At 38.2% G+C, this 27,296-nt stretch overlaps 3 protein-coding genes across 5 annotated transcripts in view; 2 read left to right on the forward strand and 1 right to left on the reverse strand.

The window, feature by feature from the left end:
- Positions 1–1,917: 1,917 nt before the first annotated feature.
- retreg1 (reticulophagy regulator 1) lies at positions 1,918–16,216 on the reverse strand. Of its 2 annotated transcripts, XM_060873973.1 has the most exons (9): positions 15,979–16,216; positions 15,044–15,150; positions 14,638–14,668; positions 5,775–5,901; positions 5,230–5,314; positions 4,895–5,017; positions 4,701–4,771; positions 4,493–4,616; positions 1,918–3,919 (listed from the first exon to the last, which is right to left on the reverse strand). In XM_060873973.1, the coding sequence occupies exons 1-9, from the start codon at positions 16,125–16,127 to the stop codon at positions 3,486–3,488; spliced, it is 1,251 nt and encodes a 416-aa protein (XP_060729956.1). In that variant the 5' UTR covers positions 16,128–16,216; the 3' UTR covers positions 1,918–3,485. The 2 variants fall into 2 exon arrangements, with proteins under 2 accessions (XP_060729956.1, XP_060729957.1); XM_060873974.1 differs by lacking the exons at positions 14,638–14,668; positions 15,044–15,150; positions 15,979–16,216 and adding an exon at positions 9,212–9,780.
- Positions 16,217–19,929: 3,713 nt separating this feature from the next.
- On the forward strand, positions 19,930–20,658 carry rnf182 (ring finger protein 182). Its single transcript, XM_060873610.1, has one exon. It carries the CDS (start codon positions 19,930–19,932, stop codon positions 20,656–20,658), a length of 729 nt encoding a protein of 242 aa, XP_060729593.1.
- Positions 20,659–22,482: 1,824 nt separating this feature from the next.
- Positions 22,483–27,296, forward strand: part of ranbp9 (RAN binding protein 9) — a 13,601-nt gene continuing 8,787 nt past the window's right edge. For both annotated transcript variants that reach the window (XM_060873971.1, XM_060873972.1), the window contains exons 1-3: positions 22,483–23,077; positions 26,593–26,704; positions 26,905–26,957. In XM_060873971.1, coding sequence (XP_060729954.1) covers positions 22,864–23,077; positions 26,593–26,704; positions 26,905–26,957 — 379 coding nt within the window. In that variant the 5' untranslated portion in view covers positions 22,483–22,863. The remainder of the gene's footprint in view (positions 23,078–26,592; positions 26,705–26,904; positions 26,958–27,296) is intronic.

Genomic DNA, 27,296 nt, shown 5'->3' on the forward strand with positions numbered 1-27,296 from the left:
GCATAAAGGTATAGGTGTGTGAGTATTTGTATTAAAGTCTCCAGTGAAAGTAAGTGAAATAACATGAACAGGAAAATGCATTGTTTTTACAAGTATAAAGTGTGATTCTTGGTGATAGATTACTTTATGAACTCATATAATATGACCTTTCATCATTTCTCGGAATTATCTTTCATTAGAATCTGTTTGAATAACTGTTTGATAAAGTCTTTAATTTATATATACATATGGGTGTGATGGTCAGGTGTCCAAAACATTTGGCCACATATTGTATCTTGAATATGTGCAAATATAATAATATTCTATTAAATTAGAATAATAGAATAATAGAATAATAGAATCTATTAGAATAATAGAATATTCTATAACTTGTTTTAAACATAAGCTTTTTATTTGTATTGAATTGGCAGATATTTTTTTGTTTGTTGTAATTTCATAATGAAAAATACTAGATAATATTCAAAGTACAGTATTTTCACTTGCTAAAATTGTATTTCGCAGCAGTGAGACTTTTCCGAGAAGAATTCTCTGAAGAACCATTGACTCTAAAAAAACCTATGAGGAATCGTGTAAAATTTCACAGTTATTCCAAACAACTTATTCCAGAATAAAGAAGCAGTAACGGTTGGTTTATTCATATTTGTGTCTCTCTTTTTACACACTAACGCCAGAAATCCGGATTCTCGTGCTGAGCAGATCTGTGTGGCATATGGTGTGTTGCTACTGTGGTTTTGGCCTTAGGCTAGTTACTGCACTACATTGCAACATTCACTTAGCAAAGAGATGTGATGGTTGCGGGCGCAGTAAAAGCAACTCCTGCTGTGTCTGATGCAACAGTTTTACTTTAGAGATTCAGCAATGGCAGCAGGTTTTCCTCATAATTGATTCAGTGTGTTGTTTGGCTCCTGACACTCACTAATGTGCCTCACAGCGTAAAAGTGTTAAAAGTATTCTACCGAATATCCTAAACATCTTGAGTGATTTCACTTAAAATACACAGCTTCTATAATCATGACATTAAGATAATATATTGATATCTTAAGTAAATGATGATGCTTAACATCATAAACTCTCAGAAAAGGTTTGAAACTGTACTGTTGCTGGATTGGTACCATAAAGGTGACGTGTTTTGTACATTTAGTATGTAGGCAGATAGATCTTGTTAATCCCAGAAATTCACTCATTAACTGACATCAACTGTAATCTGAAAATTATAGTGTGCAAGGAAGAGTATTTAAAATAATCCAAAAATTAAGCACATGCATATTCAATAATGATACAATATAGTATTGGATATACAGTAAGTATAAACTACTATACAGGGTTCTGAGTAAATGTGAAGAGCAACAGTGTAAAGATTGGAGTATTAATTGTTGTTCATAGCTAACATTTATCTATTATCAGGAAAATGTTCAAAATGGACACATAATTGGACTCGATTCACTTGGACACCTCAGCAACAACAAAACCATGTTATTACTGTAAGTGTTTACATTTTAAAGTACACAGAAGTTTCTAATAGGACACTTAATTCAGTTTATTTAACAAAAGTCAGAGCTGCACTGGTTATGAGCACATGATTCTGTCTACAAGTCATTGAACTCGAAGCTCATTCATCAGAAACCGCTTTATAGGAACCAAGGACAGTCCCATGAATGCTGAGAACAAGGTGGGAGTGTATGGATAGGAAACCAGTACACCACACTTACTGAAAGCATGAAGGCATGGGGAGGAATATTAAAATATTAAGTTGGATACAACATACTAATTCATTTGTATGCAGTAGCTTGTACTGCCCCCTGCTGCCTAAGAACAGAACAGCAATTTAGGAAAACATCTGCTTATAGCATTAGGTTAAAAATTGATGACTTAGCTGATAACAGAGCACATTGTGCCAGAACACAGGAAAGACACAGCTAACTTTAAATCTTTATATTTTAATCCCATTCTTGTAAGATCATTTACATACAGCTATATTTCATGTTCTTTCATTCTGACACACAATTCACACAGGCATAATATGTATGTGAAGTAATCTATCAGGCGAGAAGAAAGAAAGAAAGAAATAGTACATTCAGTTGCATTTGGAATTACACTGACACTGAAACAAATGATTTTTTTGAATGATGATCATATTAATCACAATAGAAAAGTAGATATTGAGTAACTGTTACTGGAATAATATAGGCTGCTTACATTATTTCATTATACAGTTCATAGTACATTTAGAAAGTCATTTTAGATAGACGTAACGAACTTCATTGAGTAATGATTAAACCCTCAGTGGCATTGTGTTGTTTTCCTGTTGTTTCTTTAATCCGTCTCTACTTTCCTTCGACCTCAGAACAGTCACCGATTGGCTGATTAGAAAACTTCATGACTATATAGAGGTGTTCCTAATAAAGTGGACAGTGCATATATATGTGTGTGTGTGTGTGTGTGTATGCACTCCAAACAGTTTCAGTTACTTAAAACTTTTATGCTCAGTGTCAGTGTGCTCTAAGTAAGGTGCAAATACAAATAAAAAGATTTTTCATGCAAACTCTTGTACTGAGACATCCAGGTTCAAAACGAGGATTAAATAAAAAAAAATACAACACCTAAAAACATAATAGGCAACATAACATTTATCTGCTTGAGTTACAGATAAAAAGATTTTTTTTTTTGGATATGATGTAGTTATTCATGTGGAAACCATCATGACGTGGCTTATTTTGTTAGAGGCCTTGTCTCTTTGGCCTTTGAGCTGCGTATTTTATCAGGAAAGAAGGCGCTGAGAGGAGAGGATCTGCACATCCCTCATTGACTACTATAGTAGGTAGCAACATAATGAGACTCTCTCTCTCTCTCTCTAATAACGAACTACATTCTGTTAAATTGGCATCCCAAGTAAAAAGGAAGTCTGAAAGTGATGTCATTGTGAATTTGGGGGGGGATCTGGTAAAACTGATTGTCCCAAAATAGTTTAAATAGTTTTTTAAGCTACTTTGTTTAGATATTTGTTTGGATTGATTTGGTGTCTATAACCAATATAAACACTGAATATAACCAATAGAATTCAACCCGATAGAAATATAACCAATAAAGAAAATTCACAAACAAATGTTTTAGATCACAAATCCATACCAACAAATGACAAAGGTTTCTTTTTAAATAAAGATCAAGCCTGAAAATCAAATCAAATTTCTTTTAAAATGGGGACCAGGCTTGGAATTTCTTTTAAAAGGGGGCCCATGTAAATACATGAAGAATATATATAAAAAAAAAAGCAGAAACTGCAAGTATCAAAACCTCACAGAGCAGTGTACAAGAAGCATCCTTCCTCTATGTATTTGGAATTTACTGCAAGGTGATTTAATTGAAAAATTGTAACGTTAAAATATAAAATAAAATGGAATACCGTCATTAATCTGGACCTTCCCCAGTCTCTAGGACTGTTTTATGCTCATGCTTCTGAACCATTACAAAGATGTTGTATGTTGTCATTACTGGTGCCCAAGCAGTTTGGAGAAAAATCCGGCATTTTTAGTATGTTTGGACTGAAGTTCACCCCTCGCTTTCTCCAAGCCCAGCTCACCCTCCAGATGTTCAAGCTCGGACTGGTCCAGCAACTCAAAGTCCTCAGCCTCACTGTCTGTGTTGTCAGCAATCGCTGACTCCAGCCTTTCTTGTATGGCAGAAGTGACTGCAGCTGTGATGGTGTTCTCGGCCATCTTTTGTAGAAGTCCAAAAGCTTGAGTCGCTGCAGCGTCATCCACTCCACCTGTCCCTTGAGCATCTCTGTGCTGGGGGACATACGTGATGGGCAAGCCGATGCTCAGGTCATCATCATCCCCGTTTGTCCCTGTGCCGTTATCCACGGAGGGAAATTCAGTGAGGCCGCTTGAGAACACTTCCTCTTCGCTGCGATGATCTAGATCTAAATCAGAGAAAAGTTTCATTTACAACTATTTTATCGCTTTATTCAGGTACTAGTTTTGCCCTATAAGTCTTACCCTGCATTCACACATCACTATAGGATAATGTTGCTAGTGGATTTTCTTTTGTTTAATTCAAAACCACCCATTTGACCATAAATATGATGTCCTTCCACTAAAAATCCATGTATTTCCACTAGAAGTTTGGTTAGTTTCACTGGCTAGGAACATATATTTCTGGATCCAAAAACATGCATGTTTATACGTGTTGGAAAAAACAAGTGTCCAAATATCCACTGATTACCACATTGCCTTGCATTCTTCTTGCAGTTAAAATATGCTTAACCTTTTTACGTTGGTCCACTAGTCAGAATTAACATTAATTCTGCGTTTAACGCTAAAAAAATCTCTTATTTATACTAATAAAATAATCACTGACGGTTAAAAGGTAACGATTGTCATCATTCAGTCAGCTGCTTATCCACACTTTTGTAAGCAAGGTGTTTCCGTTTATCTGCAACAGCACAGAAAACATAGAACTCCATATAGGAAACTAACAGGACAGACAAGCTCACCCTCGGAGTTCTCTGTCTGAGGTGTGTGTCCCTCTGATAAGTTAAAGGTGCCGTTATCAGTCCACGTTACTTCAGAGGCTTCTGTGTCTGATACAGACAGCTCCCTGCACACCGTGGAATCCAGCTATAACAAACCATCTGCATCAGTTCCCCTCTCGATTCACATTCAAAAGGCTGCCAAAAGGAAAGTAAATAAAAGTTCACCCACCTTAGGGAACATTGAGGACAGATCAGCTTCAATGCTTTCTTTCTCAGCCTCTGCTTGGAGCAATCGCTTTTCTGTGTTAGAGAAAAACAAATAACTGCAATTATCATTTGCAGCCAGCAGTTCCTATGAATGAAAATAAATCTCTTGTGCTTGTATATATGTACTGGTTAATCAGATAGAACAAACTTGATTACCGTGATTCTCTTTAATCTTTTGCAGGAAGTGCCCCACTCCAAAGTTCAGTTTCTGCAGAACTGGTTCCAGCCACAAACCTAATTCATGTGTTGACACTAGAGGCCACAGGAAAATGCCTAGCACTGAGGCAAACAGATAAACAGAACAATAACACACATCACAGTCTGCAGGAACAGAAGAAACTGGAGAAACCTTTCCAACGTCAGTCATGTATTGCCTGTAAATCTGCTATTCAAATATACTGCTCATCTTTATCACTAGCAGTTCTTTTCATGAGGATCAACAACAAACCATCTATACTCCAACAATTAGTGAGTAACTCAGATGCACTTACCTATAATATATGAAATAACAACTCCTGGAATGTAATTGCCCAGTATGGCTAGGCAAAAGCACAAACTACATACCAGAAGACAAAACTGCAACAAGAAACAAAGGCAGGATGTTAATATTATATTTCTGCTGCATAACATAAACATATTCAATTCAATTCAATTCAAATTTATTTGTATGGCGCTTTTTACAATTGACATTGTCTCAAAGCATCTTTACAGAACATAAACATAGAACAAAAGGTTAATATAAAGAATAATATAAGGATTAATAGAATACAAAATTCAAGATTAAAGATTATAAGATATATTTAATGTGTATGTATTTATCCCCTATGAACAAGTCTGAGGTGACTCAGGCAGCAGTGACAAGGAAATACTCCCTTAGACGGAAAAGGAAGAAACCTTGAGAGAAACCAGACTCAAAGGGGAACCTCATCCTCATATGGGTGACACTGGAGGGTGTGATTATAAATACATTCATACAGTCTAACAAATGACACAAAAGTCTAACATATCCATCGTTCAATATTAGCTATGCCGTCACCTTGCCCGGATTCTGCTGTTTGAAAGACGACATCTCCTTAAGGAACAGCTTGATACTTATCCAGCAGTCTGTAAGCTGAGCTTCTGCCCCAGACCTGCCCTCCTGACTGGAATCCACAAGCTCCCAACTGTAGTCAGAAAACCAAAGTGTTGCTTAATAGTCTCATCACATCGAAAAAAACAGAGCAAATAGCATTAATGTTAAACCTGATCCTTAGGTAGTACAGGTCATTAGTGGCATGCTAATTCACAACTTACACCAGTATAACTGAATTCATGACTTACTTATTGTCAGAAGTTGCTATTATAGATATAGTTTGAGGCCTTTTTTAAAATAAGCATCTTAGATCTTAATACTTTCTTCTTTTTTTCCCCTTGTTACTTGTTACAGTACTTTGTAGATTGTAGTTCAACTACTGTCACAGAAGCTCCTCATTAACTGGATTCATGGAATTCCTTCCTTGCTAATACTGATTATTAACATGTCTTTGAAACATGTTTTTCACATGTAACATTAAGCCATGATGCATGTCTTTTGCTGAAAGATTTAGGGTTTAGCATACAAAATGTACCTTGAACATAAAACCCTTTCCAGAAATTGTGTAGTTTTCTTACTACCACTGAACTACTAAATAAATAAATACTGGGATCAACAAATGAACTGAAAACTTTTAGAGTGAATAAATACTGTGTGTGTGTGTGTGTGTGTGTGTGTGTGTGTGTGTGTGTGTGTGTGTGTGTGTGTGTGTGTGTGTGGAAAGTATATAGCAATATATGACAATCCACCATCAGCTGGTTTCACCTCCTAAGAGCTATATGTCTGGCTAGTATTAGCATGGTGGCGTATTTTTGTGATAACAGATCAAATACAAATGTTTTCAGCAAAACTGGATGTTTCAGACAAATGTCCTTCATCAGCTGAGCATGGAAACTCCTTCTCAATTTGTGGGAGGTGAAACTAATATGTGGGGTTTCCACATATATGAGTGTGATGCTCTGTGATTAAGGTTATGAGTTCAAATCCCAGGACCGCCAAGATGCCACTGCTTGGCCTCTGAGTAGGGGCCTTATCCCTAAACTGCTCAGTAGTATAACTGAAGTGTAAGTAAGTTATCACTCTGGATAAGGGCAAATGGCATAAATGTAAATGCTTTATAAAATGCATAATATTCCAGTAGAAGGACTAACATGGAATGGGATGTTCAAAAAGTATTTGATTTAAAGTATTTTGGAAATAATTTTGCTGGGTATAGAACTAAAAAATCACTACTGAGGATGATTTCTAATTCAGTAGGGTCCAAGACACCTAGAGAAGTTTTGGGAATACATTTTAAATCACAAGTTTAAGAGCAAAGTTTATGTTCTGTTGTTAGGGGCCTGAATCAAAACAGTGTGCATAAATGCCTTCGTATTTAACACACAATATTCAGTTAAACACATTTTCAAGCCAACAGAACATAGCACGGATGGCTACAGATAACTATGATGGGTAAGTGTTCTTCTTCGCAGTGCCTATTTAATCTCATATATGTAGTCTATCATGTCTTTAAATATCAATGAAGGTGGACTGCTAACTAATTGAACAGGCTTAGCTTGCTAGTTAGCTAAAATGTAAGTTTGCTGTAACAAGCCTATATAGTTCACTGAAAAATTTCGAAACTGAGCCAATTAAACTAAAACAAAAAACAGTCATTTTGCAAGGTGAAAAGCAAGAAAGAAAACAATTGCATAATACAACTTTTGTACACAGAAACTACTCAAATATTCATAATGGATGTGTAATGTAGTGATACATAGAAATGTATTGAAAGGGGCTTAGCCATGCTAAGCCATGAAAGCATTAACATTTAAAATATAACTGTAACCCTTTTGGACTACCAGAGCCTATGATTACTCTTCTAATACATACCTTTCCCTATTAGTTTCAATGCAGTTGCTGATTACTAGTAACTATGTTTTCCAATCATTTGAATAACAAGGTATTATGACACTAAGACGAAGCACAAAAGAAGTTAAAAATTAAAATTGAAATAAAATGTCCTAAAGGAAACCTAAAGGAAAGGGCCTAAATGTCCTAAAGGGAAAAAAAAGCATATAACATATTGTCATAATAACAGGTATCCAAACAGCAAACAACACCCTTCATAACTAATGTGATAATGGTCATACTAGAGATACTAATCCAAGCAAATGTGCATTCTCACAATTAGAAGAAAACCTGGATACTTGGTGTTATGAGACACTTCCACGAAATGTAACCCACATGTCTCTCATCGTGTCCCAGACCAAAACACCAAATGGACGCAATTTTCTGTGAAATTGATCACATGCAGTCAAACGGCAGGTGTGACTATGAAGCAATGTGGCTCACATTAGCATTTCACCATCTACAGGCAGGCTTGCACAGCGCTACATAAGCTCTGGTGCCAGAAAAGATGGCTTGCCCAATACAGGCCAAGCTTCAATGACGTGTGATTCCTACATGATCCAAAGCAGCTTGTAAAAGTGTTAGTGGGAGTCATGTTTCGTTACAAGGAAACGGCAGTTCGAGAAAGCCGCCTCGTCTCTGCTGCCACGTGCTGATTTGTAATCAACACACTGCAAAATATATTTCATACAAACATCTTTAACTATAATAAGTTTGAATCAACTTGCTTAAATCTGACAACTGTTGACAGAAGTGACTATATACAAGCAGCTGTCTCCTATACTAATCTTTACGTCAACATTGAAAGCAACACGTCTGAGAATCTAACAAGCCTAGTGACAGGAGGTAAAAATAGCATGAACGCAACAGCTGACAAATGTGAAGAATGGCACTGAAAACACTGAAACGCTTGAATAACCTTTGCCTATCTCGCAGACCACAGAGCACACTGTTTTCTGTCATCACAATAGATAGGTTAACTAGTACAACGCAAATAGATGATGCTTCCACCACACAAACAAAAGCTAATGCTAGAAGTTTCCGCTAACGATTCAAGGGAATCAAGCAAGTAATTGTAACTAAACTAATCGCCTACCCCATTGTATGACTGGTACGTCATGGAGAGAGCATGGTCTCTTGTTGATCTGGTGAAGCATTCTAAAAAATTGCTGGATGTAATGAAGTACAGATATTTTAATATGTTATCATTTCTATATAAAGTGTCATTTTACAAAAAAAAAAAAAAAACATTTTAGCCCCTACGGTATTATAGAAACAATTAAATATTAGAAAGCCTGTACTTCATTACCAACAAGTATTAACAAGGATATGTTGTCCTTCGTTAAATTACAGCACATTTTAATATTTGCTATTAGAATTAGATTATGTGGAACATCCACCCAACAAGTCTTTGTGAATAACTTACAATAGAAATGATTACATATTATTCAATGACAATACAAGTTAATTTGTACCCATTTTTCTCATAAACTGATAGATAGCCATTTTACCTTAACCCTGATCCAAGATTTTCCTCCATCATCTCTCAGACTATGACCAAGACGTTGTGCAGAAGTTGTGTTCTGAGCTCTGAGTATGAAAACAGTCTAGGTTCAATGTTTAGGGCTCTGTGACATGCTATGGTACTTTTCATGCCATCCCAAGCCACAGCTACCACTGTTTATGTGGAGCAATACCCCAGCTTTACTATTTCTACCAGGCTGGTCTAAAAATAGCACAGCCCATCAGACGGAGGAAGACGTGCTGCTTATCGTGTGACACACACGCGACACACATGCCTAACATAGACCCCATATACAACTTGTGAGAAAAATGTATCAAATTTTGCTTTTCTGTATGTTGTACCACACATGACCTGCCTTATGTATGTACGGTGTGTGGTGTCGCTCATGTGTGTCACATATTATATTTAGTGTATTATACCATTCTTAGAAATTACACAAGAGCTATTTTAGTTGCCATTTTAAAGGGATACATAGTTACTACAATAGCTCATGAGAATAAATGGTCTTTTTATATGTTCCATTTACAAAAAAATCTAAATCGAGTCATGCCGTGGCACACACCGCGTTCATCATTATTTTAAGCTACGTGACACAAGCTGACCGTATGAGTCTGACAACTGCAGTGATCATGAGCAAGCAGTTAGTAGATATTTCACACTACTCACTTAGCCTTCCACAAATCAAGAACTACATTATACTGCCACACCCTTTACTGATTTAGTACTCTTGCTTCTGATTGGTGGAATTGGTGAGAAGTTAGAGTCGGGTTAGTAACCAAGTGCAAGCAGTTCTTGGAGTAAAGAAATAGTAGTGTCATCCGAGCCATCACACATGCCGCATGCTGACAGACAAATACAGGTCTCTAATTTCACAACACTTCTGCTTCTAGAACAAACATTCTACAAAATCATTAGTACTGAATAAGTGTTTTGAAGAAGGAAATGCTCCCAGGCTGCTTATATTCTAATGCACTGCTTTTCAAAACCGTTTAACTATAAAATTCCACATTCTACAGACTGACTATTTATTCATTTACTGGACACATTAGGTCAAGTTGATGTTATTTATAGGCTTTTTTATTTATTTGGAAGTGTAGATTAACTCAGTTCTTGTGAACAGTATAATTAGATACCGACTATAAAAACTTAATAATAAATATAATAACTTTGAAACTTGCAGGTTGTAATATGTACAACAGCACGTAGGTCCACTTTGCATGTTTTCCCTGTGTAGGTCAAGGAATGCCTGACATGAAGCTTGACTATGCTCCACTTCTCTGGTGGCCAATCAACATGCTGTCGAGGAGGAGCTGCAAAATTAAAGTTCAGCCAGAAGTGCTTGGGAAGAGAGGCCTCCAGTCATGCTTTTGGTTACACACACTTTTAGCCATTGTTTAGCATGAGTACCACACTCTAACACTTAGACCCACACCCTCAATCACACGCACACACGTCTTTTGTATTTTGGGGGTCTGGACAAGGAAGTTGGGGCGTGCCTACACACTACAAACTTCTCACTATGCAGTAACATCCTTTATCTAAACACCCTAGGTAAGATGTAGGCACCAATGGCTGTTAATGGAAATAGGAGTTTAGACTTTTTTGTGTTCCTTTTGATTTCAGTTAGAAAATTAATGTTTCACTTTAAGGAAACTTGTTTTTGGTTTTTGGTTGTTGTTGTTCAAGACTGTTTAATGTTTTAGGCATTGTGTCACACATTCTTTTCTGTTGACCAGCCATATGCCAATAAAAAAGGGCTCTGTATATACATTAAATGTATTGAGACACATTCCTCTGGTGTGTGTGAAATTCTTTTGATTGCTGGTTGTCTGCTCTCATAAACTGTTGGACAGTAAAATGTTACAGGCCCATTTAACCCTAGACCTTAGCCAGGGTATATAATTGTTGTTATGTCTACCACTGTATCTAATTTAAAAAATGATAGACCCCTGGGTTGTGCTTCAGGGAGCCCACTTTAAGATCCACAGTTGTAATAAATAACCAGGTTAAAAGAATCAGGTTAAAATGGAAAACAGTGTAAATTCCATTTTATTGCTAGAAATGGATGCCATATTTAAAAGTAGTGACACTAAACCTTACAAAACCTTGTGTGAAAATAAATAAAATAATAAAATGGTCCAAAAAGACTCAACTCTCCTATGTGTCAGTTATTTATAGATGGTTAACAGACTCAGAATCTGTGTATACAAATCCACCTACCCCACCAATCCCAACCCCAAACAAGAAAGAACTCTACTAACTGAGACTGCGATGGGGTAGCAGAGGTTTCAGGTTTGTTTACCATTACACAACTTTGGCCAACAGAGGGGGCTGTTTGTTATAGAAGTGTTATTATCTTCTCACACTGATTTGAATGGAAGCCTTTAATATCACCATGTATACATTACAGCACAGTGTACTTCTTTCTTCTCATATCCCAACTTTGGAGGTTGGGGTCAGAGCACAAGGGCAGCTATAATACAGCGCCCCTGTAGCAATGAGGGGTAAGGGCCTTGCTCTAGGGCCCAACAGTGGCAGCTTGAACCCAGCCTACCGTTCAACAACCCAGAGCCTTAAACACTTGAGCCACCACTGCCTTCTTTTTTTCCTTATGCTTACTTACAGCCCACTTATTGTGTTTTATAGTAATTTTGAATCAAATATATTAACCATTTCAAACGAATCAGACAATTTATCATGGACTAAGTCTATTCATAAACAGTTCTAGGTTTTAATTTTTCAGGGCCTAAATAACGATTGCTCTGTCCTCACCAATGTAACCAATAACTTCAGATGATACCAAAAATACACAAATTTCCATATGTATTCATTTTCCCCTAAAACGTAAAGCAATTTTCAGAAACCAGGTGGGAAAGAAAATAACTCGATTAAATCAGTAAGAATGTAGAACAACTTTGTCTCAGTTCATTGATTTTTGATACCATTCATTTATGCACAGCCTGACGATAATCTTGCCACAGCATCAATCACAGCATCCTGTTGCTTGACTTATTTTTGACCCAGCTAAACAGATAGCCTCATGTTTGTCTCAAGAATATGCTGGTATAAAAAGCATTCATTTTAATGTTGATTTGCCAAACAAGCCCAAATCATCTTCCATCTGCTACCATGCTTGAGTGTTGGTTTGAGGTGTTTTGTGATTAGTTTTCACCAAACATGGTGCTGTGCATGATGTCCAAGCATCTCCATCTTTTGATCTCATCAATTCAAAATCTATTATTTAAGAACATTTCTGGTTTGTTCGGGTGCAGTTTTGGTCATTTAAGTCATGCTTCTGTATTCTTTTTGGAGAGGCCTGTAGATCACATGATGTAGCTCTTGGGGTTTTCTCTGAGCATTAAACAGTGTGACATTGGACTGAATCTGTTGGGACACCCACTCATGAAAAGATTGGCAGCTATGTTGATCGTTTGTAAGAAATCCTTCATATTGTAGAATGGGGAATTGTTTAGTGGTGGCCTTATAACCCTTCCTGGATTGATGAGTAACAACATTTGCTTCTTCTAAAGACACACCTGACTGCTCCAGGACACCAAACTGCCCAAAGTTCTATGTTTATAGAGGCAATAAAATGCAATTCTGTTCATTTTATTGGTAACAGCTGGTTGATGTTTACTATGTAAGAGCCTGGAAATAGGAAAGATGTTGTTTTAGTGATGTTTTAGATTGGGGGGTGGGGGGGAGGGGGGTGGTGGATAAATGCAAATTAACATCTGCTGTGTCTTTCGGTCACTGTCATTGTTATTTAGGCCTTGATCACTTCATATACATATACACACACACACACACACACACACACACACACACACACACACACACACACACAATATATATATATATATATATATATATATATATATTTTCCCATGACTATATAAGGACTGGTCCATTTACCTTGTTTTTCTTACTTTCAAATTAACATTTAATATAGATCATTTTGGCCAAAAAGAATACAAAACAGTAATATGTGTGTGTCATGAATATTTTATCCAGAAATTACAGACATAATATGTGGATGCTTTAAGAGTTGTTACAATGGTAACCTACTCTATCGAAACTCTTGCTTTGAACATGCAAGCAACCTGTTGGACGTGATAAGAAAGTAGGTAGAGAGTTTGGGAGAACAGAAACCAACTATTAGGAGTGACAACAGTTAGAGCCTGACTGAGATCAACAGTGGTGTGTAAATACAGCACGAAGGCTGAAGCAACATAGCAGCTGTGGAGAAGGCTCAGCTTTAAAAAGGCTACCCCCCATAAACACTATACTGAGAATTACTGCGCTGGCATCACCCCAACTGCAGTACAACGGTAACACTGGACCTGCTTTTATCGTAAGTCTATAAAAAAATAACAGGGCAAGAGTTGCCACTGTGAAGGTCCAGGCAACAGGATCATACATAATGGCGAACTGAAGGCTGGCCATTAGCAGCATTGGATAAATTCAAGTCCCTTCTTAATCAAATATCCTAATTAATATATGTGTCATTTTAAACCCATGAGTATGGAGACTGATTACAGAGAAATTTGAATAGCATAGTTGTTTGTTCACGCATGCTTGTATCAGTATGAGAGGTCAGTTATAGTTGATAAAAAGGATGTGATAAATTACTGTGTAAAAGTATACACACCCAAGATTTTTATATGAATTCTGTAAGAACTTTCTAACTATTTGGTAGGAAATTAGCAGCAAATAAAAATATAGGGTATGATTTAAAAACGAGAGAGAGAGAGAGAGAGAGAGAGAGAGAGAGAGAGGAAGGAGGAAGGAGAGGAAGGCCTTTCCTTTAGGTCTTTCATGTTCCCCATGTCCAGTGTGGATTTAAATCCAGATAAAAGGTATGAATATTTGTAGAAGAAAACTATCTATAAATATAGAGCCACTGCATCACACCTACAATTTTATCTTGTATATTTTGTGTATTGGTAAAGGAAGTGACAATAATTAAAAAAATACTTATAAAATGTTTATATAAAAAATTTCAACGTGTATATCTTCAGCTCTTCATTTTATTATTTCTAATTTCTATTCCTAATTATTTCTTTATTTGCTTTATTTGAAATTTCAAAGGATGTAAAAAAAAAAAAAAAAAGTGATTCGTGTGTCTGTTTATTATATCTTCAAAAGGTACATATGCAGATATCAGGATATGCAGAAACCTGTGTTTTGGGTTGTGTGTTGCAAGGATCTTGCTGGAATTAAACCCAGAACACACAACCCAGTAACATAGGTAGGTTCACATGACTGACTTTATGGCTTGCTGTATTCAGTAATACTAATAAGCGCCATCTGCTGGTTAGTCATCTAGTTGCATAAAAAGACAAGAAAAACTGGAACGTTAACATACTGGAAATGAAAACAGCAATGTATGTGGCTTAAAGGTTAACATACCTGCCTGTCATACTTCTCCATAAACTGGATCCTAATAGAAAAACGATGAACAAATGTTAGGTAAAATCTGTCAATACCATGTTATCAGTATGTGCACAATTATTATCATGGCACAGTGCTTGCATTCAACCCATAATAAACTAAGGATCTATTGATCGGGTGACCTTTCCATCACTTTTAACCGCCATCATGGGTGGATCATAGCTCAGTCAATTAACTTTGATAATTGCATTAATTACACCGATGTATCTTACTTATAGCATATTGGTCAGGTAATACTGCTGCCCATGTCTTATGTAGTGACATGTATGCATGCTATTAGATGTAGTTATTACACATTGTTACACATTATATAAGTAATCTCTATCGTGAAGTTTAAAGACTGTATTAAAAAAGTGATCCATACCTTTTGACCTGGAAAGGGCTATGTCCTTCAGCAACTGTACCAGCAGCAATAGAAGCAGACACAAGCAGAGAAGACAAACCACTCGGAATGGACTAAAGGACACAAAACTGCATAGGGGAAAAACAAACAATGGTTTGTTTGTTTTTTTCAGTTAACTCATGACGTGGATTTAATGCATTTAATGCACGTCACTGCTTTTACAATAACGTAGATACTGGGTGAAACATCTAAAGCCCTTTTGAGGTATGAAACAGTAGTTAGACTTTGTGCCTATTTGCGCTGTTCAACTCAGGACAAAGTGAATAATTTCCAGTGTTTTTAAATCCAGGCCACAGCTTACTTACATGAAGAAATGACCCTTTCAAGGTATTTGGTTAAATCCAAATGAGGAAGCACTCACAAGGCTTGTTAAATCTCTATAGCTATAAATGATGATTATTATTATTATTATTATTATTATTATTATTATTATTATTATTAAGTGGAAATATAAATGATTAATAATATAGGAAAAACCTGGCTTAATCTGATTTACACTGTACAAACAGGATGAAGAAGATGAAACAGGGACCAATCATTCAAGACAGCACTGCTTCCAACAGGAAAAATAGAAAAGATGTACTACATAATAATGTACATAAGTGCATTAACTATTCTGAACAGGTTCTGTTCCAGCCCAGTAGCATGACTTGGACAGAATAATCCACTGCAGCACTAGACAGGCCTGAGTGAAGATAACGCATAGATATATGACAAAGAGCTACAAATAAATAAATACGATAGTGGTGTTAATATATAGAGGTGTTAATATATAAGCATGCATTTGGATTTGACACGTCAGACGCACGTGAGCAGTGCGGGTTTCGCTACAACACAACATATAGACATTTAAGTCTCACGTGGGGAAAGAAAAACAGCTGCGTCACCGCTCTCACCAGAACACGACGTTTGTCGCTACAAAGGTGGCGCAAGTCTTCACCGATCTTTTATAATTCATCAGAGTTTTTCGGCAGCACGTCGGCGGTGGGGTGATTGATGAGGGCCTCCGGGTTCCCGTAGCCTCCTGATCCGCTCTCTCAGCCATAGCGCACCCTAACTGAGCTCGCGCTCCTCCCAGCGAGCGCGTGCACCCAGCGACAGCTGCTTGCGGCTTTGTTGTTGTTCTGCCCCTGACGTCATCCAGAGACTATCACGCTTGCTCTTGGGATGCCAGTCTTAGTTCTCCAGCCGGCTCTGACACTCCTACTGCATTATTCAGTCATTATTTCAGTAATGCACTCACATTCAGAATCAAGTCAAGTCAAGAAGCTTTTATTGTCATTTTAACCATATATAACTGTTACAGTACACAGTGAAATGAGACAAAGTTTCTCCAGGATCATGGTGCTACATAAAACAAACACAGAGCTAATGACTTAGTAAGTTAGTCCTAAATACATAAAGTGCATCTGTGTGACTTGCAGACAAACAAGACAGTGCAGGACAAGACAAACAAGACAAACAAGACAGTGCAGGATAAGACAAACAAGACAGTGCAGGACAAGACAAACAAGACAGACAGGACAGTGCAGGACAAGACAAACAAGACAGTGCAGGACAAGAAAAACAAGACAGTGCAGGGCAAGACAGACAAGACAGTGCAGGACAAGACAAACAAGTCAAACAAGACACAGTGCAGGACAAGACAAACAAGACAGTGCAGGACAAGACAAACAAGACAGACAGGACAGTGCAGGACAAGACAAAGACAGACAAGACAGTGCAGGACAAAAGACAGACAAGACAAAAAAATACAAGTCATTACACAAAAGACAACACACAAAAGACAATAAACAGAAACAGCACCAACCAGTGTAAATAATAAACCAGTGTAAATAGTGTTAAGACAATCTTGCATGTGCAGAAATACTGGAATGAACACTGTATGATAGCAGCAGTTACCTGAGATATTGTAAAGTATTGTGCAAAACAGCAAACGACTGAAATTTGAGATTTTGCAAAGAGCAAAAAACAGTGTGCAAAAAACAGCATGTAAACAGATTGATGGATGTATATTAGAAGTGTGTGTATTTGGTGTCGGTCTGTGCAGTCTATACAGTTGATGTGCATGTGTGTGTTGTGCTCAGTACGGTTCAGTTATTAATGAGTCTGATGGCTTGTGGAAAGAAACTGTTACACAGACTGGTCGTGAGGGCCCAAATGCTTCTGTACCTTTTTCCAGACGGCAGGAGGGTGAAGAGGGTGTGTGAGGGATGTGTGGGGTCATCCACAATGCTGTTGGCTTTGCGGATGCAGCGTGTGGTGTAAATGTCTATGATAGAGAGAAGAGAGACTCCAATGATCTTCTCGGCTGTCCTCACTATCCCCTGCAGGGTCTTGCGATCCAACATGGTGCAGTTCCCAAACCAGACTGTGATGCAGCTGCTCAGAATGCTCTTAATGGTCCCTCTGTAAAAAGTAGTGAGGATGGGGGGGAGGGAGATTTGACTTTGTAAGAAGTAGAGACACTGCTGGGCTTTCTTGGTGATAGAGCTGGTGTTGATTGACCAGGGGAAGTTCTCTGCTAGATGAACACCAAGAAATTTGGTGCTCTTGACGATCTCTACAGATGATCCGTCGATGTTCAGCGGAGAGTGGACGCTCTGTGCTCTCCGGAAGTCAACAACCATCTCTTTGGTTTTATTAACATTCAGAGACAGGTTGTTGGCTCTACACCAGGCAGTTAGCTTTTGCACCTCCTCTCTGTATTCTGACTCGTAGCTCTTGCTGATGAGACTCACTACAGTCGTGTCATTGGCAAACTTGGTAATATGGTTCGATCTGTGCATTGCTGCACAGTCATGAGTCAGCAGAGTAAACAGCAATGGACTGAGCACGCAGCCCTGAGGGGCTCCAGTGTTCAGTGTGGTGGTGCTGAAGATGCTGTTCCTGATCCGAACTGACTGAGGTCTCCCAGTCAGGAAGTCCAGGATCCAGTTGCAGAGGGAGGTGTTCAGTGCCAGGAGGCTCAGCTTCCCAATCAGGTGCTGAGGGATGATTGTATTGAATGCTGAACTAAAGTCTATGATCAGCATTCGTACTTACGTGTCTTTATTGTCCAGGTGGGTGAGGGCTAAATGAAGTACCGTGGCAATGGCATTGTCCGTGGAGTGGTTTGGATGATACGCGAACTGTAGGGGGTCCTGTGAGGGTGGTAACTGGGTCTTGATGTGCTTCATGATGACCTTCTCGAAGCACTTCATAATGATATGAAGGCTGCTGCCCTGTCCCCTGTTCTGAAGGCTGGGTCTCTAGTCTTCTGCAGTGCATGCACTTTAGCAGTCATCCAAGGCTTCTTAATGTTACCTTATACACATTAACACAGTATGTAATGTATGTACTGCACAGTGTAATGCAGTAAACTTTAATTTTAATTTCTATCCTGATCTCATTTATTGTAAAAGCAACTGTACATTTCCTATCTGTACATTCCTATTTGTAAAAGAAACTGACAGGCTGCATTTACATTGTGTATATATATAAACCACATCTTCAGATAGATGTTGCACCTTCCTAAAGAGAATTGAAGTGTTCTGATGCTGAGACAGATCCTCAGAGATGTGGACACCCAGGAACTTAAAGCTTGAGACACGCTCTACTTCAGTCCCGTCGATAGGGGAGTGTCTGCTGCTTTTAGATTTCTGGAAGTCCACAATAAGCTCTTGCGTCTTTGTGGCATTGAGGGTGAGGTTATTAGAGGAATGCCATGCTAACAGCTTTGGATCTCCTCCCTGCAGGCTGATTCATTGTTGTTGCTGATCTGACCAGCCACTGGAGTATCACTGCATACTTGATAATGATTTTGGAATTATGCAGATGAACACAGTCATGGGTGAACAGGGAGTAGAGCAGTGGGCTCAGCACACAGCCTTGTGGGACACCGGTATTCAAGATGAGGGTTGAGGACATGTGATTATCAAACCTTACAGGCTGAGGTCTATTAGTTAGGAAGTCCACAAAAACTAGTTTCTTAAAGCACCCCGAGTGCAACAGGGCAGAAATCATTCAGACACTCTGAAAATGAATGCTTGGGCACTGGCAAGCCATACCTTACCTGACATACCTTATATATAGATATGCCATATTTAGAATATATTTCATATTTAGAGAATTATTTTTTTCTTAGACTTTTCAGACATATCATTAAAGAAGTGGATAGCAATTGCAAATGTAGCTTTCCAGCTGTTATAAAATTACAGGTATATCGCATTTTGAATCATCCAGATTCAGCACAGAAGCCAGAACAAGGGAGGTATAGCCCATTACTTCTGAGCAACCAGTAGACACTAATGAATTGGTTAACTATCCAGGGCAGTTTTCAGTTTCAAAATCCTGCTCTGCACTATTGTTTTAACTCCTCAGCTGTTTTCTCTGTCATTATTAAGCAAACATTTGAGAAGATTCTTAAAATATTTTAAAATTGAAATATATGTTGAGTGTTAAAACAAATAAGAAAGGAAAAACCAAAGTAAATCATGGCAGTATTATCGGTGCCAGAATGGGGCATGGTGACCATAATTGGACTGAATTTCACATGCAACAACAGGCCTGGCTAGAAAATTCCAGGCCTGATTTTACAGGACCTGCTTTGTTACTGTTGCATTTGTTCTCTTGTGCTGTGTTAACAGTTATCCTTTCTGTGACAAGCCTCTCTCCCCAGCTTTCCACACAGAGAATGAAACTCTCCCTGCATCAAACTCTTTATGAAAAAACTCCCATTTTTGCATGTGACCCTGAGTTGGTAAAAGTTTTGCTGCAGTCTGTCTGTCGGGCATCTAGGTGTAGCATAGAAGCTACCTTGAGACTATGTTCCCTAGTCTGTGCAAGAACGCTGAGACAAGCAAGAGATGATGAGTAAACTACCTGAGGACGTGGTGGATGGGTTGAGCACTGAGGAGCTGGAGTGTAAAATCTGCTATTGTGCTTACAATCTTTCCAGTCGGCGACCAAAAATGCTTAAGTGCTGCCATCGTTTGTGCTCCAAATGCCTGGCAAAAATCCTCAATATGGGTGAATCACCTCCGAACTCAGTGGTCTGCCCTTTCTGCCGCTATGTTACTGATCTTCCTGGAGAAGCCTGTGGAAGTCTACCAGATGACTACAACTTGTTGACTGTGCTGTCCATCCAAAACCAATACCTGAAGGGTAGCCAGAGTGAGATTTTGCTTACTCCCAGACGTTTAAATTCTCCAGTGGGTCACTCAGCATCGGCAACGCCTTCGTCTCTATGCTCCAACTACGTGGTCATCGCTATTATGGAATCACCACAGGAGTGTGCCATTTCAGCAGATCACCACTTCTCCAGCCTGGACTCCATGGCCTCGGTGACACGACGGTGCACAGTGTGGAACTGTATGATGCTGCTGTGTCATGCATTGGCCACAATTTTGGTGTGGGTCGTGGGACTGTTGTATTTCAGCTCTCTGCCAACAGGAGTCTACTTAATTATCATGAAGAAGACCACTCTGGGAGTTCTGATGATCAGTCTAGTGCCTGTCAGCCTGCTCATCATCATTATATATGGAATGTGCCGGTGTGTGTGCCATGAGTTTTGGGACTGTTTAAGACCACCTTAAGGATCAAAACAGGGATGTATTGTAAGTGATTGCAGCACTTTGTGGATGTACCAATGGACTTGACATGCTATTGAAAGCCTAAACTACTAAATAACTAAAGAGCCTACTATTTAAATCATATAAAATAAAGTTTTACTTTCAAATATAATTTCTAGCTATCAAAGTTTATCTCTAGATTCATGTATCTTTATACCACAATGCTTATGAACATGTTGATTACCTTTTTAATGGTTGTTGAATTATTTTACAACTCTGACAGCAGTTCTGGCTGTAATTTAAATGTCAGGTTTACTATAAATGCATGCTTTCTAATTGATAATTATTTCTAATGTAATAGCCAATAGATGAACTGTATATGAGATGCTCCATAATCTTAGACTTAATAATAAACTGATTCAAAAAGTATTTAAGAAAGTGCAGAATGTATTTAATTACACACTGCAATCTTTGTGCAAACAGTTGTGCTATAAGTAATCTTATAGCTTAGTTCTGTCACAAATAATCACAAAATAATCCATTTCACATGTTAATGGTTAACATATATATCCACATTATTTGATTATTATGAACAACTGTACAACTGCACATTCATACAGTTATCTAATCAGAAATTCCCAGGAGATCAGTAGCTTATAAAATATTTAAACTATCTGGTTCCAACATCCATGCAATGGTTAAAGTCACAAAGATCACATTTTCTCTTTATTCTGATGTTTGATGCGAACAACAACTGAATAGATATTGGCACGATAACGGCATGTATTTTGTTAAAAAAATAAATAAATACATGCATAATTTTAGCTAATTTTGTTACCACAGAGAAAATCTATTCATGCTGTGCACATTTTATTAAAAACAAATAGAACAGTTGGCTAATAATAAAAAAATAATAACAATAAAATGGAAAGAAATGACCTATGCCAATTCACAGTTTATGAACTGTATTTATTCAATTTATTTATTAAAAATGATTTATTTCTTACATATGTGTATTTTTTGTCTTCTCATCTTGTTATCTCTGTGTACTAGAAGCCTATGACACTAAAACAAATTCCTTGTATGCGCAAGCCTACTTGGCAATAAGAAGCCTTCTGATTCTGACTCTGATTCCAATTTAAGCATGGTAGTTTACAAATCAGTCCTTTGTAAGAGATATTATGTGACTAGACCTTTACCAAATTTAGTTGAATAACCCTCAAGCTTTAGGCTACTAATAAACTGGAAAATATAAACCCAACGCCCAATAAAATGCCATATCACTGTTGCTGGCATGCTGTGAATAGTTCACCACCCAAGTGATATCTGTTTGGGGCTCCCTGTCAGTTTAAAACAGGGTTACAGTGCACAAAGTTTCAAGAGAAAGAAGACATTTTGGGCTTCAGGTGTGAAATATTCCTGCTAAGCGCATCACAAATACATTGTTGTAGTCATATACATATGTGTAGTCATATAAATATGTGTTTGGGGCTCCCTGTCAGTTTAAAACAAGGTTGCAGTGCACAAAATTTCAAGAGAAAGAAGACATTTTGGGCTTCAGGTGTGAAATATTCCTGCTAAGAACATCACAAATACATTGTTGTAGTCATATGCATATGTGTTGTAAATGTCATCATCAATAACAATAAATCAATCTATTTCGGTTTATTGTGAATGAGATCAATTATAAAATAATAATCAAAGGCGTTCCTAAAATAGGTGATTGGCCTGTATTTCCATGTAAGTCCGTGTTATTACACAAAGCACACAGAGGACATGTTATTGATAGGCTGTGTGTGTCTGGGCATGCATCAACTCCTGGAGAAGTGTGACTGGACTCCGCATCAGCCAATCAGGTCGCTGCATTTCTCACCAACAACAAACAAAAGATCGGAATGAGAGCTCTGTCGTTGTCGCTGCATTATAGTTCTCAATCCGGTACATGTTGTCTTACAGACTGAGATTCATGGTGTTTGCCTTTGTTTTATCACCGTTGTGCATCGACTTTATAACAGCGAGGAGCTTCTCCGCTTCGCGACCCTAATCAACCAGGAGAGGTGTTTAAAGCTAAAGCGAGCTGCTAACCAAAAAAAACGACATAAAACAGAAATAGTTCGGATTTTGTTGTAGGTGACAGCAGACAGACCCAATCGCTGGAGTCTTCCAGAGAGCTGTCCAGCTAAAGATAGCTGGTTAGCTGTGAATATTAAAAGGAGGAATCCGATCGCGATGTCAGGACCGTCTTTAGGCTGCGGCTTTCTCATGTCGGTTGTTCACGGAGACTCGGCTCTAAACGAGCAGGAAAAAGAGCTCAACCAACGGCTTAGGCGCCTTTATCCAGCCGTCAACGAACAAGAAACACCACTGCCTAGATCCTGGAGCCCAAAGGACAAATTCAGCTACATCGGCCTGTCACAGAACAACCTGCGGGTGCATTATAAAGGTAATCAGACGATCAACAACAAAGCTAGCTGGCTAACTGTTTACGTAGCGACTGGCTAGTGCACTTATTAGCATTATACGAGCCGTGTAAGCAATTTCTGGGTTAGTATTGTTTAATAAATAGTTTTACTGCTTATTATTCTACAAAGGAGTCTGAATACAACAGATATCAGAATTAACCAGGGAGTAAATTTACCCTCTACGTGGTTGACAGCTTTGTCAAATTATGTCGTTTATTAAAAATGTAAGGAAATAGCTCCGAATATTTAGACACGGTGGTTTTATTGTAGGAAGATACGTTGTGGGTCGTGTTTATGCGATGAGTTGATGTTAAATTTATTTGATTACTACGACAGCGGCTAGTTTTCGACTTTTTTTTTTAAGTACTAACTAGCATTGTAGCTGTCTACGTTACGTTTCACACCTGTATTCGAACAAACCCCGCCTCTTGCGCTAGGATTCTGTAGCTCATTGGCTACGTTCGTGTGGATCATTTTTACTGAACCAATCGTAACGCAGGACTTTTCGAAAACGGGTTGGAGAAAATGGCGTCAGAGGTTTCTCACTGATATCCGGAAGTAGCATCTGGATAGATATGTATTTTTAGCTAATCTCGTTTGTAGTTTGTTAGCGAGGCCAAACATTAAAAGTGTGCACTTTCTCTGGGATAAAGAGTAACATGTAACAAATGAAAGTGTCAGATTTCGCTAACGGTGAATGCAAAGAATCATGTCGGATATGCTAAAGGTAGCAGGCTAAAGCTGCTAGGCTAATAACGTTAGCTCACTAAGGCCTGCTCGCTAATGCTGCTAATTCCTTTGGTAGTCATAAAGAAGCAGTCGTGAACATGGTGTTGGTGGACTTCTCTCTTCAGACGTGTTAGTTACACACTCTATCAATATTTTATATTACAATATTCACTTCCCATACACTCTATTAGGAACATTTGTATACTTTCTCATTTATGCATTTTTCTAATCAGCGAATCATGTGATAGCGTTGTGGTTAAGGTGTTAGATTACTGACCAGAAGGTCATGAGTTCGAATCCCAGGTCCACCAAGCTGCCACTGCTGGGCCCCTGAGCAAGGCCCTTAACCCTCACCTGCTCAGTTGTATAAAATGAGATGAAAAGTAATTGACTCTGGATAAAGGTGTCTGCTAAATGGGGCAGTGGTGGCTCAACTGGTTAAGGCTCCGGGTTGTTGTTTACTCATTGGTGTTCAAGGCAGCCAAGCTGTCACTGCTGGGCCCTTGAGTAAGGCCCTCAACCCTCCCTGCTCCAGGGGCGCTGTATCATAGCTGCCCCTGCACTCTGACCCCAACCTCCTCAGTTGGGGTATGTGAAGAAAAGAATTCCAATGTGCTGTAGTGTATATGTGGTGATAATAAAGGCTTGTATGTCTCTTCTATTCTATTCTAAATGACAAATGTAAATGTGGCAAAGCAGCACATTAAATAGGTCAAGAACTTCAGGTAATGTTCACACCAATCATCAAAATGAAGATTAAAATTCGATCACTGTGACTTTACCGGTAGCACAGACTGGTTTGCAGATTTCAGAAACTTCTGATCTGGGAATTTATACTGTATCCTCAAAGCCCTCCTTCCATATCAAGGTTTTAGTTAGTTTGTTTGTTTCTGCACCTTTCTGCATAAATTCTACAGACTGTTGTCCATGAAAATTCCAGGAGACCAGCAGTTTATGAAATACTCACACGTCCCCAGAATTCTTTGCCTGCACAATGGATTTTTATCCACACATTAATGTATACAGTATTCAACATTTCACTGTAATTGATCTAAGGCGCTTATTAAAAGAAAATCACTGGCCAGGCTAAAAATAAATTCAGATGCAAATTATATCACTGAGGATTTGTTTGTTTGCATTTTATTTGTATGGAGAACCTTTTTATGTTTACTTTAAGTGGAAATTCCTGTTGACTGTGGTTATAGAGGGAATTTAGATTAGATTAGGTGATTAGACATGGCTTCTTAGTTTCCTTCAGATTTGTTTACAGTGTTTTTGTAATATTGATGGGTTACAGGAAAAATATAATCCTGGGCCACATTAACTATGTTTATATCGAAATGTTTGTGAGGTGCTTAGTGATTCGGTGGTTGCTGTTGTGCTTTAGAAATACCTGTGAATGTGGGATATGCTCATGTTACAGGGGCGAGAAGATATTTTAGTGATAACGGTCAGGTTTTACTACTAGTTCCTGAATAAAACAAAAGAACGAGAGCTTACATTCTCAATAACTATCTTCCATTGACGTTATATTAATTATATTAATGGGGGAAAAACCCCCAAACAAATTCGGACCCAAAGTTCCAGAAAACAGTGCAGCTATGCGACAGTTGCTGAGTTACAGCAGAGAAACAGATGGTTAGTGATCTACAAGATAACCGGGCGACTGCATTGACGGTAGTACAGATAAAGAAATGAGAGTGCTGGTCAAACTAGATTAAGCACCTTGTTGCCTCTTTTAGGGGGAAAGTAGCCAATGCAAGCTCAGAAAGTTGCTTGAATTTGTGAGATAACATTCTAAACAAATTAGCATATGCTTTGAATTGCTGATGACATTTGAATATCAAAACAGCGCATGAAGTAGGAAGATTCTCTGAAGACACACAGAGTAGAATTTCAGGATGGAAAATAATAGATTAAAGCCTAACATTTCTCCTAGATACAAGTCGTCTTTGGTAACGGAACCATCATTTACGCCACACCAACTATTTTTTCAAAATAATATTTAAAACCATGTAGTTTTCTATGAGAATGCAGACAGAAAGAAGATTGTAAAATATGGGGGGAAGTCGTGGACTAATGGTTAGAGAGTCTGACTCCTAACCCTAAGGTTGTGGGTTCGAGTCTTGGGCCGGCCACGACCGAGGTGCCCTTGAGTAAGGCACCGACCCCCCCAACTGCTCCCCAGGTGCCGCAGCATAAATGGCTGCCCACTGCTCCGGGTGTGTGTTCATGGTGTGTGTGTTCACTGCTGTGTGTGTGCACTTTGGATATGTTAAACGCAGAGAACGAATTCTCAGTATGGGTCACCTTACTTAGCTGTATGTCACATCACTTTTCACTAATTTATCAAACACAAACTTGTTTACTCGTCCATAACCAATGGGAGAAAAATACATGTAAACAGTTTTGAGAGTACAAGAAGTTTAGAAATATTTATGAATCGTGCAGTTGGGAACTTGTGTTTTACGGCCGTCCGTGCAATCGTACAGATTTGGCTGAATGGTAGATTCAACACGCAGTGTAATCATTTTACCAATCTGTTGTCTAATGTCTACATGACTAACATTTTAACTGCTTATCCTCAGCTGCCCAGAAGTGTTTAAACGTTTAAAAGTTTTGTGGTTTGTCACAATTTTTGTTTGGTTTATGTAGGAACGTTACTGTGACACACATGCGCTCTCCTTACATTTACTCCCCTTGTTTTACATTGGAATCCATTCCCCTTGGGTTTGATTTGTATTTTTGTCTTTTTTTTTTTTTTTAGGTCATGGAAAGACACCCAAGGATGCAGCATCTGTTCGTGCGACTCATCCTATTCCAGCTGCCTGTGGGGTCTATTACTTTGAGGTGAAAATTATCAGTAAAGGACGAGATGGGTAAGTCTAAAGGATTTAGAATAAGCATTTTTTTTATTTTTATTTAGTGTAATCCATATGATTTCATATAAACACAAATCAGAATCAGAATGAGCTTTATTGCCAAAAATGCTTGTGCATACAAGGAATTAGTTTGTGTCATATGCTTCCAGGAACAAAGAGACAATAACCTGAATGTATTTCACTCTCTCTCCTACCAGATACATGGGGATTGGTCTTTCTGCTCAGGGCGTGAACATGAACAGACTTCCAGGTAAAACGGACGAGTAGGATATTTAATTAGACTGAATGAGACGGTTGTCAGTGTCCGACTGATACACTGAAGACGTTGTTTTTAAGTGAAAAATGTTAAAAGTGAATCAAAGTTCATGAAAAAGTAGGAAGTAGGAGTTTCGGTCTTGATTTTTTTTTCCAGTCTTGCTTGATTCAGACTTAAAACAATTCACACCATGTAATCTTGTGTAGACGTGACCACCAATATTTAGTGCATCAGCTGGTAGAATAGGTACCGAGTCTTTATGGATCTATATCCCTATATAGATTAAAAGTGTTATGTTGAGAAATGTTAACGATCACTTATTCCAATGACTAT

The sequence above is a fragment of the Tachysurus vachellii genome, chromosome 7, assembly GCF_030014155.1.
Source record: "Tachysurus vachellii isolate PV-2020 chromosome 7, HZAU_Pvac_v1, whole genome shotgun sequence".
NCBI classification, from domain to species: Eukaryota; Metazoa; Chordata; class Actinopteri; order Siluriformes; family Bagridae; genus Tachysurus; species Tachysurus vachellii.

Bases quoted from the DNA above. Each gene is read 5' to 3' on its own strand.
- rnf182 (XM_060873610.1), top strand. From the start codon at position 19,930: ATGATGAGTAAACTACCTGAGGACGTGGTGGATGGGTTGAGCACTGAG.
- retreg1 (XM_060873973.1), bottom strand. From the start codon at position 16,127: ATGGCTGAGAGAGCGGATCAGGAGGCTACGGGAACCCGGAGGCCCTCA. The intron at 14,669-15,043 runs GTATGGATCACT...TTTTTCTATTAG, and splicing joins AGCCCTTTCCAGGTCAAAAG to GATCCAGTTTATGGAGAAGT. The intron at 3,920-4,492 runs GTGAGCTTGTCT...TCTCTGATTTAG, and splicing joins TCAGACAGAGAACTCCGAGG to ATCTAGATCATCGCAGCGAA.